Raw genomic sequence first — 10,497 nt, 5'->3', positions numbered from 1 at the left:
TTTGTGTTCTCTTGGTTCCTTCCCTGCAGAATGAGCAACAGGGCAGTCAGGGGCATCTGGAGGAGTGTTCTGCAGCTCTCTGTCTACAGGGTGGAGTGGACCAGGAGCTGGCACAGTATGGCTGAGCTTCACAATCTGCTGCTGACCAGGTTGTTTGAGGGAAGGTCTTCAGGGGATGCTTTGGGGAGCTGCTGTGGCCCTTGTCAAGGTGCTAAGCACCACAAGGTCTATTTCCTCCCAGCAACCCTCCCTGCTTGGGGCTGTATCCTCTCAGCCCTTCCCACCCAGGCTGACTCTGTGTGGGTGCTTCGCTCCCCTTGCCACAGTACAGCAGCAGTCTTGCTTCTCCCACATCTCCTGGATGGTTCAGGAAGTCAGCTCCAGAGACCTCTGGGAGACAGCAGGCCTCTGGGCTGAGGCATCAAGAGATCACTTTTGCCAGTTCCCTTTTGAAACTACAGAGAGAGAAGTTTTTGTCTGTAGAAGACAGAATTCCCCTGTGCCCCTGGAGCACTGCTTGATAACCTCTGTATTTAAGAAGGTTCAAGGACTGACATTTCCCAGCAGACAGGAGGCTGAACAAGAATCCTGACAACAAAGCTGAGCTTAGGTTAAAAAATGATTACATGGAAGTGGAATGAGAGGAGAAATGTGGAAGAAGTCTGAGCAGGCAGAAGCTGAGTGTCCACTCCCCCATTCTTACCTGGTGGGGAAAGGTGTGAGGTGGGCCCAGGGCCCTGTTAGACTGGCTGCTGCCCAGAGAAATGTGCCCTGCTGACAGCACTCCACCTGCTCACCTCCTGGCCTAGGAGGAAAGAGTTGGGCAGAAGAACAAAAGCACTGAAGGGGTGGAGAACAGCCAGGAAGGAGGGAGGTGTTCTGCAGGGGCTGGGTGAAGGCAGCTGTCCACTGAGCCTTTAACACAAGGAGGGAATTTGAAGCAAAGCCCAAGACTCCACACTTCTCTGCTGGCTTCTGCCGTGGCCATTTGCCTGCTCTGTCAGCAGAGGTCAGCCCAAACCCACCAGACAGGCACTGCTCCCTCTGCAGAGCAGAGCCCAGCTGAGAGCAGTGAGCTCTAGACTCAACCCACCCTGCCCCCGGGGCTCTGCACGCTGCAGGGCAGTGCTCAGCCTTCTCCTCACCCCAGGAAGGAGCCTGATTGCTGCCAGGTTCCGATTATGGTGACCCTCAAGGGCTCATGTGATTGATATGGGGCAGGTGACCCTGATTCAGGTGCTTCTGCAAGAGTCTGTCACTGAGTTGAGCCAGGATTGTGCCCTCGTGGCCAGGAAGGCCAATGGCATCCTGGGATGCATTAAGTGTGGTCAGCAGGTCAAGGAGGTTCTCTTCCATCTCTGCTCTGCCCTGCTGAGGCCTCCTCTGAATACTGTGTGCAGTTCTGGGCTCCTCAGCTCAAGAATGACAAGGAACTACTGGAGAAAGTAGTGATAGGACTAGTGGGAATGGAATGAAGCTGGAGGTGGGGAGATTCAGGCTGCAGGTGAGGAGGAAGTTCTTCCCCATGAGAGTGGTGAAGCCCTGGAATGGGTTGTCCAGGGAGGTGGTTGAGGCCCTGTCCCTGGAGGTGTTTAAGCCCAGGCTGGATGAGGCTCTGGCCAGGCTGATCTAGTGTGGGGTGTGGGGTTGGAACTGGATGATCCTTGTGGTCCCTTCCAACCCTGAATGATACTATGATACTATGATAGCCCAGTGGGGAGGCAGCACTGTCTGGCAGCCAAAGCACAGGACTCCTGCAGACCACCCTGGACCTGGGACCACCCAAGGTGGGCACTCAAAATGCCCAAATCTGGATTACAATCTTTGCCCAACAACTGTCCAAGCCTTACAAGCAATACCTGCATAAGACAGACACTAACAAGTCCTTGAAGAAGAAACTGTTTGACATTAATCCCTCCTCAGAGAGCACTCTGGTGACTGGGCTGAAGACTGTCCAAATCTCACTCCTCCTCCTTTCTGTCTCCATCTACCCCAATCCCCCTGTGCTGGAAGCTGCAGCCTTTTAGAGCAGTTTATGCTCCTCAGGAGGGGCTGAGGAGGTCTGCAGGGTGATACTGGGCAGTGACCAAACTTCAGTGCAAGCTCTGGAGCTCCTAGGCACCACCAGATGTGGGGGCTGAGAGCTGATGTGTCCCCTCTGCTGAACTGCAGGAGCAGTGGCTCTCACTTTGGGATTTAAATCCCACAGAATTTTCTCTTTAGAGGCCACAGGTCTCCTCCCATGGATCTGTCCACAGAAGGTGGTGTCTGCCTCCCTCTTCCTCACCTCAAGGAGGCCCAGCTCAGCCAAGGAAGCCCTCTCTGTCCTGAGCAGAACAAGAACCACATCAAAGCATTGCTTCTATTTAAAAGCTGCCATCAGCTGCTGGCTCCCAGATTTGAAACAGTTCAGCTTCTAACTTGGAAGGAGCCCCTGACAATGGATGAACTCAGTCACTCTTTATAGAGCCTGCTGGAAGCCTCCAAGTGCTTGGATCCCTTCTACTCCCCTATTTTCTCTCCTCTACGTCACCTTTGTTGGAACAGGTGCTGTGACTGCAGCTCCTGGCACGTTGTGCAGCCCCCAGGACAGGCCCTCCCCTCAGGAGAGATCATCCACACTGCTCCTTCCCCAGCTCCCCTGCTGTCTAAAAACAGCCCTTCCAAAACCAAGCCACTGGAGGCTGCTCCAGCTTGTAAACAACCCTAACACAGCCACCCTGAGCCTGCTTGGATCAGAAGTACTGGAAGTACAGCAGTCTAGAACATGGCAGGGCTGGAGGTTGCTTTAAGCTTCCTATACATGGAAGGCTGAGAGGCCCCAGAGTTACTGGGAGCAATTCCCACTGGAGAGCCACAGCCTTGCTGTAACCACAGGTTACATCCCACCTTTGTAGGGTCCTCTTTGCTCCCCATGGCAAGGGGGAGAGTTTGCCACCAGTGCCTTGTTTTCACCAGAGTGTACCTGGGACATCCCTCATTACTCCCTAGGTTGGAGCACTGCATCCAGTTCTGGTGCCCCCAACACAAGGATGTGGAACTGTTGGAGCAGGTCCAGAGGAGGCCACAAAGGTGATCAGAGGGCTGGAGAACCTCCCCTATAGAGGCAGGCTGAAAAGAATTGGGGCTGCTCAGCCTGGAGAAGAGAAGGCTCCAGGGAGACCTTAGAGCAGCCTTCCAGTGCCTGAAAGGGGCTGCAAGAGAGCTGTGGAGGGACTTGTGACAGGGGCTGGGAGTGAGAGGACTAAGGGCAATGGCTTTGAGCTGGAATAAGGGAGATTGAGACTGGAGAGTAGAAGAAATTCTTGACAGTGAGGGTGGCTCATTTCAGGGAGCTGTAGAGAGCAAGGAGGTCTCCCCTCAGCCTCCTTTTCTCCACACTAAACACCCCCAGCTCCCTCAGCTGCTCCTCACCAGCCAGATTCTTCATCAGCTTCATTGCCCTTCTCTGGACCTGTTGCAGCACCTCAGTGTCCCTCTTGGAGTGAGGACCCCAAAACTGGGCATCAAGTGGTGCAAGCCACATTGCATCCCTCTCCTGCTTGCTGTGCCCACAGCCCCAGCAGGATGCAAGGCAGGCAAGATCTGAGTCAGCAGAGCAGCCTCCCTGCACACTGCTCCATTTCCATCAACAGATTAAGACAGAGCAGGCAAGGAGGTGTCACTTCCATGTCAGTGTTACCCTTTCTCAGGTGAAATGTTTGCACTTGCAGCACAGAGCAGCTTTTCCCAGGAGTAAACTCAGGATGAAACCAAACCATTCCATCTGTTCCCTTCAAACACTTGGGATTTCCACACCCACCAGTGTCTCAGCCTCAAGAAAGGAGCTGAAAACAGAAGTTTAGCAGCAAGGAGTCCAAGGCATTTGCATTCTAGCAGCCATTTTTTTTTGTCTGTTTTATTATTTAAAGTTAAAGAGCACTCCTCAGCTCACAAATTAACAAATTCCATTCCTGCAGTTTAGTTCAGGTTTCAGCCAAAAGGGAAGGGGGGGGGAGAAAAATAAAACAAAATAAAAGAGAAGGCAGCTACACTAACTGCACTTTACAGCTCAAGAGAAGTTAAACCTCCTTGCTTTATATAGAGTTAACACTGCAAAAAAAAAAGGCCATGGCAGGATCTACAATACCTTGAAGGGGCAGAGAGCATTGGGTTATTGAGGCATATGGAGATGCTGGCTATAAATACAAGTAGAGAAGCTTCAGTAGCAAACAGTGCATGGTTGGTTGTCAGGGCTCTGCTCTCCCAGTCCTGACCTTTCCCAAAGCTCACAGGCAGCTGCTTCACCCCCCCCTGCAACTGTGCTTTCCACTCTGGCCAAGGCCAAGAAATGAGCCCCAGGCTGCCAAGGCCCAGTCACTCCCCCTGCAAGAAGATAAAACTGCTGGAACAGCCTCATGTTTACCAACACTGCCACCCAGGAGGGAAATAACCTACCCCCAGACTAGAGACTGAACAGTTGTGTGCAGATCCTAATTAAAGGAAGGAGCTTGCCCAAACTGGCTCCAAAGGAGATTGCAACTCCAATCTTTAAAGTAGCACCATCCTCAGTGAAGTTGTAAAAAGAATGGAAAGCCCAAACCAGAGGCTGACACAACCCACTCCAGGTAAAACCAGAGGCTAACACAACCCACTCCAGGTAAAACCAGAGGCTGACACAACCCACTCCAGGTAAAACCAGAGGCTAACACAACCCACTCCAGGTAAAACCAGAGGCTGACACAACCCACTCCAGGTAAAACCAGAGGCTAACACAACCCACTCCAGGTAAAACCAGAGGCTGACACAACCCACTCCAGGTAAAACCAGAGGCTGACACAACTCACTCCATGTAGGTCTTCAGAATGGGATAATGACCTGAGCCCAAGCAGCTGCCACTGAGAAACCTCAGAAGAAGGCACCTCTTAACTTTCATTTCTTCCTTGCTCCTTCCTTCAGACCACCCTCATGCAAACATGCCACCACACTCACCTGCTTTAATAATCCCCCTCAAGCACCACCCACACTATGAGGACCTCCCATCCTAGAGGGCTTGCAAGAGCACATCTTCCAAGAGGTTCAAAGTGCACTGGCTTGGTTCTGAAACCCAGCCACATCCACCCTGCACAGCCCCAGCCCTGAATGACCTCTGGAGCTGAAGGGCTTGATGTGGGGAAAGGAGTGAAGATGTGGAGAAAGGGCAAGCTAAGGGCCTGAAGGCCACAGCAGTGTTTTGTTTTTCAGGTAGCAGTTTTTCCTCCCCATTCATTAAAAATAAAAACATCTATCAATGAAACTTGGATAACCAGAACTGACCTTACTACATCTTACAGGATTGAAGAAGTCTTGCAGCATAGATAGGGCCTGGCTCTAAAAGAGAAAAAATAACCCAGCTTTATGCACCATCATTGACATCCCAGGCCATTACCACCACTGGGCCAACCAAGGGAGAACAAAAACCCATCCTCAGCACACCCAGCCCTACTGCCATGCAAGGCAACTACCTCAGCAGAGCACAAGCCACTCGGCTGTTAGACTGCACCACGTCTGAGAAGGCAGTGGGGAAAGAATGAGGTGGAAGGGATTTTATTCCTCACTTGCATTCCTATCTGTTCAGTATGAGGGATGGGAAGGGCTAGAGCAGGTGTGTGATGTGTAGCTGCTCCGAAGCGTAACGCTGAGTTAATCCAGCACTAACGGGAGAGGCAGCAGGTCCCAGGGAATCTCCGCTCTCCTTCCTCCTCAGGACAAGATGGATGGCATGGGAAAGGGCAGGGGCTGAGGCCTTCTCTGGATACAGTGCACTGGAGATTCCTGGTACCTGAAGATGACAACAATGAGGGACAGCCATGAGCTCTCGAGCCTCCTCCTCCCCTACCCCTGCACAGGCCAGCTCGGTGGCGACAGAAGAGGACAAAGCTCGCAGCCCATCTCAGCGCAGCGATGGCCTTCAGCACCTAGGCAAGGACGGCTCGAGGCCTCAGGCTGCGCTACCTCTGCAGGGTGAAAGAGGTGACAGGGAAGGCTGGGGACTTCAGCTCTCCCGCCCTAGTGCAGTTCAATGAAGGCTTCCAGCTCCTCAGGGATGAAACCTTTGTAGGGAATCTTGTGCTTGTCCAGGGCGCGAGCAGCAAGGCACTGGAGGGTGATGTAATTGAAGGGCTGCATCATGCTCTTGGTGAGCAGCTTCTCATCCAGCAGCTCGTAAGCAGTCTGCTTGAAGGCGTTGGTGGCATCCATGTGAGCTCCGGCCTCCATCAGGGCGCTCATGATCAGCGGGCAGTTGTTGCGGGCGGCCACGTGCAGCGGGGTGTTGTTGTCGTAGTCACGGCTGTCTGGGTCGGCCCCGCACTCCAGCAGCAAGTTCACGACGTGGAGCGAGGGGAACTTGCCCACAGGGTAACGCCCCACAGTGGTGGTGTCTTTGTCCACAGCCATATGCAAAGGGGTGAAGCCGTTCTTGGCCCGGGGGCTGCACTTCAGCAGGCGGTAGATGGTTTGGCGCTTCTGGTGCTCCTGCTCCGGGGTGCACTCCACCTTCTCCAGCAGGAAGACCAAGTGGAGGATGATGGCCAACGTCTTGGTGAACTGTGCCGAGTCAACCACAGGGTCCTTACCGTGCACGAGGGCCCGCTCCACCTCCCGGACCCCCTTGCTGAGGACGCCCATGAGGTCAGAGAAGCCCAAGTGAGTAGCTAAAGTGCCTTTGGAGCGGTCCTGAAGCACGTACGAGAAAAGCTCAGCAAAGGAAAGGAAACTGCTGGCAGTCATGGGGCTGAGGGGCTCCAGGTTGCCTTGCTGCATGTCCAGAGCATACTTCCACAGGTTAATGCAGCGCTCGAAGTTGCCGGAGTCGGCGTAGACCGCCCCTCGGTAGCGGATGTAGTAGGACGTGTCTGGGTGGGAGGGCCCCAGGATGCGCTCCCTGATCAGCAGCGCCTGCATGCGCATCTCGTCCGGATCCGTGATCAGGGCCTCCAGCTCCTCCAGCGAGCTCACTTCCCGGGAGTAGTCGTAGGCCAGGACCAGCTGCCGGGGCTCGGGCTTGGGCAGGTACTGCCCCCCCTCACACCGCAGCTCCATCGCCCGCCGCCAGTACTTGTGGGCTCCCAGCAGGTCGCGCTTCTTATCCACAAAGGTAGCCCCCAGCAACTCCAGCGCTTCCACAGCAGCCTCTCGAGTGCAGAACACGCTAGGGGCCTGCTGCTCCTCCTGACAGGAAGCCGAGGCACAGCAGCTCTGGCACCCTCCGTCGCAGCCCCGCGGAGCTGCCTCGCCGGCGCCGCCGCACTTCTGCTGGCTCCCACCCGAGGCGCAGGTCCCGCCGTGGCTTCCTGCGCCCTCCTCCTCCTCCTGCTGCAGCCCGCCCTGGATGAGGTACTCCACGATGTTGGTGTGGCCGGTGACGCTGGCGGCGAGCAGCGGCGTCATGCCGTAGCCGTCCTTCTCCATGCGGGCTTTGGAGCGGAGCAGGAGCTGCAGGATCTCCAGGCTGCCAGACTCGGCGCAGTCGTGCAGGGCGGTATTGCCCTTCACGCTGCGGCGGTTGACATCGGCGCCTTTCTCCAGCAGGTACCGGGCAATCTCCCGGTGCCCTTTGTAGCAGGAAATCATCAAGCAAGTGTGTCCGTGCCGGTTGGCCACTTCCAGGTCAGCCCCGCGCTCGCCGACTAAGTACCGCACGATCTCCAGGTGCCCGTCGAAGCAAGCGGCCCGCAGCGGCGTGGAGTTGGTCAGCGTGGTCTGGTTCACCGAGGCGCCGTGATCCAGCAGGCTCCGCACCACCCCCAGGTGCCCGGCCGCCGATGCCGCCCACAGCGGCGGGGCGCCCTCGATGGTCTCCCCGTCGAAGTTGACCGAGCCGCCCTCCTCCACGCGCGCCCCGCAGTGGTCCAGCAGGTACTCCACCACCTCCAGGTGCCCGTGCCGGGCGGCGATCAGCAGCGGCGTGCTCCCTCCCCCGGGGCCGTCACCCCCGCCGGGCCCTGCCGTTAGCGCCTCCAGCTCCTCCCGGCTGCGGCTGCCCAGCAGCTTCTGCAGCAGCTTCAGCTTCCCATCGCGGGCCGCGTTGTACACAGCCGTGCGCAGGTCCATGGCGACGGGGGCCGCGGCGACCGCACCGGCCACCTCCTGGCCATGGACCGGCCGCTCCTCCACGCCCCCAGCTCGGCTCGGGGCAGGAGATGGGCGAGAGCGGCCCGCCGTGGGAGAAGAGCCCTGCGGGGCCGGAGGCGCCCGGCGAGACGCCCCTCACCTCAGCGCAGCAACCTTCAGTCTCTTCGCCCGGCCGCCATCTTAGGTTGTAACAAGAAACAAAATGGCGCCCGCCGGGGCCCGGGGGCGGGGCGGGAGAAGGACGATGGGAAACGCGGTCCCGCGGCCGGCTTGCCTGGCAGGGACGGCTCCCGGCGGACTCGGTGTCCCGGCAGGCTGCGGGAGAAGGCGGGGCCGGGGCCGCGACACCGCCCGCGCGGAGCACTGTGGGAAGCGCTGCCCCGGAGGCCGCGAAGCTCCTCCCCCGCGGTCCCGGCGGCGTCCAGACTGCGCTTCCCAGGGTGCATTGCGCGGCCCGCGGGGGCTGCTGGGGGCGCGGGGCCGCGGTCCCGGCTCCAGTTCGTCTTCCCCGGGTTCTCTTCTCGCTCCTGCTCTCTTGCTCAACCCCTTGCCCCCCCTCCCTTCCCGCCCCTGCCCCCGCTCTCGCCGCAGCCCCTGTGCTTACCCCTGCCGTGCTCGCAGCCAGTGTAGCCCGGTCCAGACCGGATGGTGTGGCCATGGCTCTTAGAGGGTTACGGCCAGGACCGGGCTTGGGGCCGGGCTGACGGCAGGGCGAGGGTGAGGAGCCCGGTGTGGGATGGGACCCTGGTCCTTACTGGGAGTGCCTGGGAAGCATGGGGAACGCGACCCGGGGTCTCTCCCTCCGTGCAAACCTGCGGCGTCTGTGGCTGTGACAGTGTTTCTGTAGCCCCACAGCGTGTGTAAATCTCTGCAGGAGGTTTTATGTCTGTGAGGTGCCTTGAATTGATTAAACTTCACCGAACAACAGCATGAGTCTGACGTGGCTTTAATTGAGATTCCTGGTTTAAAGTACAGCTTCTTCTGCCCTGGAGCAGAGGGGCTGGGGATGGCACTGCCTCCTCTGTGGCAGCAAACACAAATGCATTCCCTTCGGACCCTGCCACAGGACAGTGTGTGCACCTTGAATGACAATGCATGACTGGGGAGAGGGGGAAATACTGAAAGCAATAAATAGCCTGGCTTAGCTGAGCCAAGCTTTAGTTACCAGAACCTATTTTTAGGACAGAAGTCAAATTTAAGCAGCTCTAATCTTTATATGGGGAGCTGGCAGAGGGTTCCTCCTGTTGTTTTATATTTATAGCTGTTTCTTCTCCTGGTTTGTTTTTTTTTTTCTCTTTCCCAAAGAAATGAGATTAGCTTCATTATTTCCATCATTATTATTCTGCCTGTCATAATTATTATTATTATTCAGCCCAGCCAGCCAGCCACCCATTTAGGTCTTGTCTGGAATTACCTAGGATTATCCTGCTAATGCCTGTTGCCTTCACACAGAATATCATTTTTGTTGCTAAGAAACTGCTTTTGCATAACAGACAGCGTGGGCCTCTTTTTTTCCTCTTCAGCAGCTGTTGAAGTCAACAGGAGCAGCAGGTGCTTGGTGCTCCTGAGAGCCAAGAGCCAAAGTGGCCATGGCAGGATTCCCACACAAGGCCTGGCTGTGCCTGTGAGTGTCACCCACGTTGTGTGTGATGTGCCTGGGGACTTGATGGCTTAGAACAACCCAGCCCTGAAGGTGTGTCCCTGCTGTGCTGGGGCAGGAGGAGCAGCTGTGTGTGCTGCCATGTGGGACTGCTCCTGGGTGTGAGTGTGCACCTGTGGTCACAAGGGAAAAGCTAGTGAGTTGTTTAGGTTGGAAAAGACCTTGAAGACCATCAAGTACAACCCTTAACCCAGCACTGCCAGGTCACCACTAAACCATGGCCCTTGGTACCACAGCTCATCGAATCCTAGAATGGCTCAGGTTGGAAGGGACCTCAGAGATCATCTGCTTCAACCTCCCTGCCATGGGCAGGGACAGCTCTCAATTAGACTCTGCTGCTCAAGGCCTCATCCAGCCTGGCCTTGAACACATCCAGGGAGGAGGCATCCACAACCTCCCTGGGCAACCTGTTCCAGAGTCTCACCACCCCCATACTGAAGAACTTCCTCAGCTCCACTCTAACCCTGCTCTCCCTCAGCTTCAAACCATTCAAACCATTAACCCCCCATGGCAGGGGGGTTGGAACTAGATGATCCTTGTGGTCCCTTCCAACCCTGAATGATACTATGATACTATGGTTCTCCCTTGTCCTGTCTCTAGACACCCTCAGGAAAAGTTCCTCCATCAGGGATGGGGACTCCACCACTGCCCTGGGCAGCCTGTTCCAGGGCTTGACAACCCTTTTGGGGAACAAATTCTTCCTCATGTCCTCTCTAAACTTGCCCTGGTGCAGCTTGAAGCTG

The 10,497-nt window shown here is 56.3% G+C and overlaps 1 protein-coding gene across 1 annotated transcript; it reads right to left on the bottom strand.

Moving 5' to 3' along the window:
- Positions 1 to 3,870: 3,870 nt before the first annotated feature.
- FEM1A (fem-1 homolog A) lies at positions 3,871 to 8,301 on the bottom strand. The gene is made up of 2 exons (XM_068164913.1): positions 5,974 to 8,301; positions 3,871 to 5,800 (listed from the first exon to the last, which is right to left on the bottom strand). The coding sequence occupies exon 1, from the start codon at positions 8,071 to 8,073 to the stop codon at positions 6,028 to 6,030; it is 2,046 nt and encodes a 681-aa protein (XP_068021014.1). The 5' UTR covers positions 8,074 to 8,301; the 3' UTR covers positions 3,871 to 5,800; positions 5,974 to 6,027.
- Between the last annotated feature and the right edge of the window lie 2,196 nt (positions 8,302 to 10,497).

The sequence above is a fragment of the Melanerpes formicivorus genome, unplaced genomic scaffold (genome assembly GCF_026170545.1).
Source record: "Melanerpes formicivorus ecotype bairdi unplaced genomic scaffold, bMelFor1.0.p_v2 SCAF_83, whole genome shotgun sequence".
NCBI classification, from domain to species: Eukaryota; Metazoa; Chordata; class Aves; order Piciformes; family Picidae; genus Melanerpes; species Melanerpes formicivorus.
The sequence above is the reverse complement of the archived record's forward strand: the minus strand, read 5'-3'. Positions and strand labels throughout refer to the sequence as shown.

Excerpts from the sequence above, each read along its gene's own strand:
- FEM1A (XM_068164913.1), bottom strand. The coding sequence starts at position 8,073 with ATGGACCTGCGCACGGCTGTGTACAACGCGGCCCGCGATGGGAAGCTG.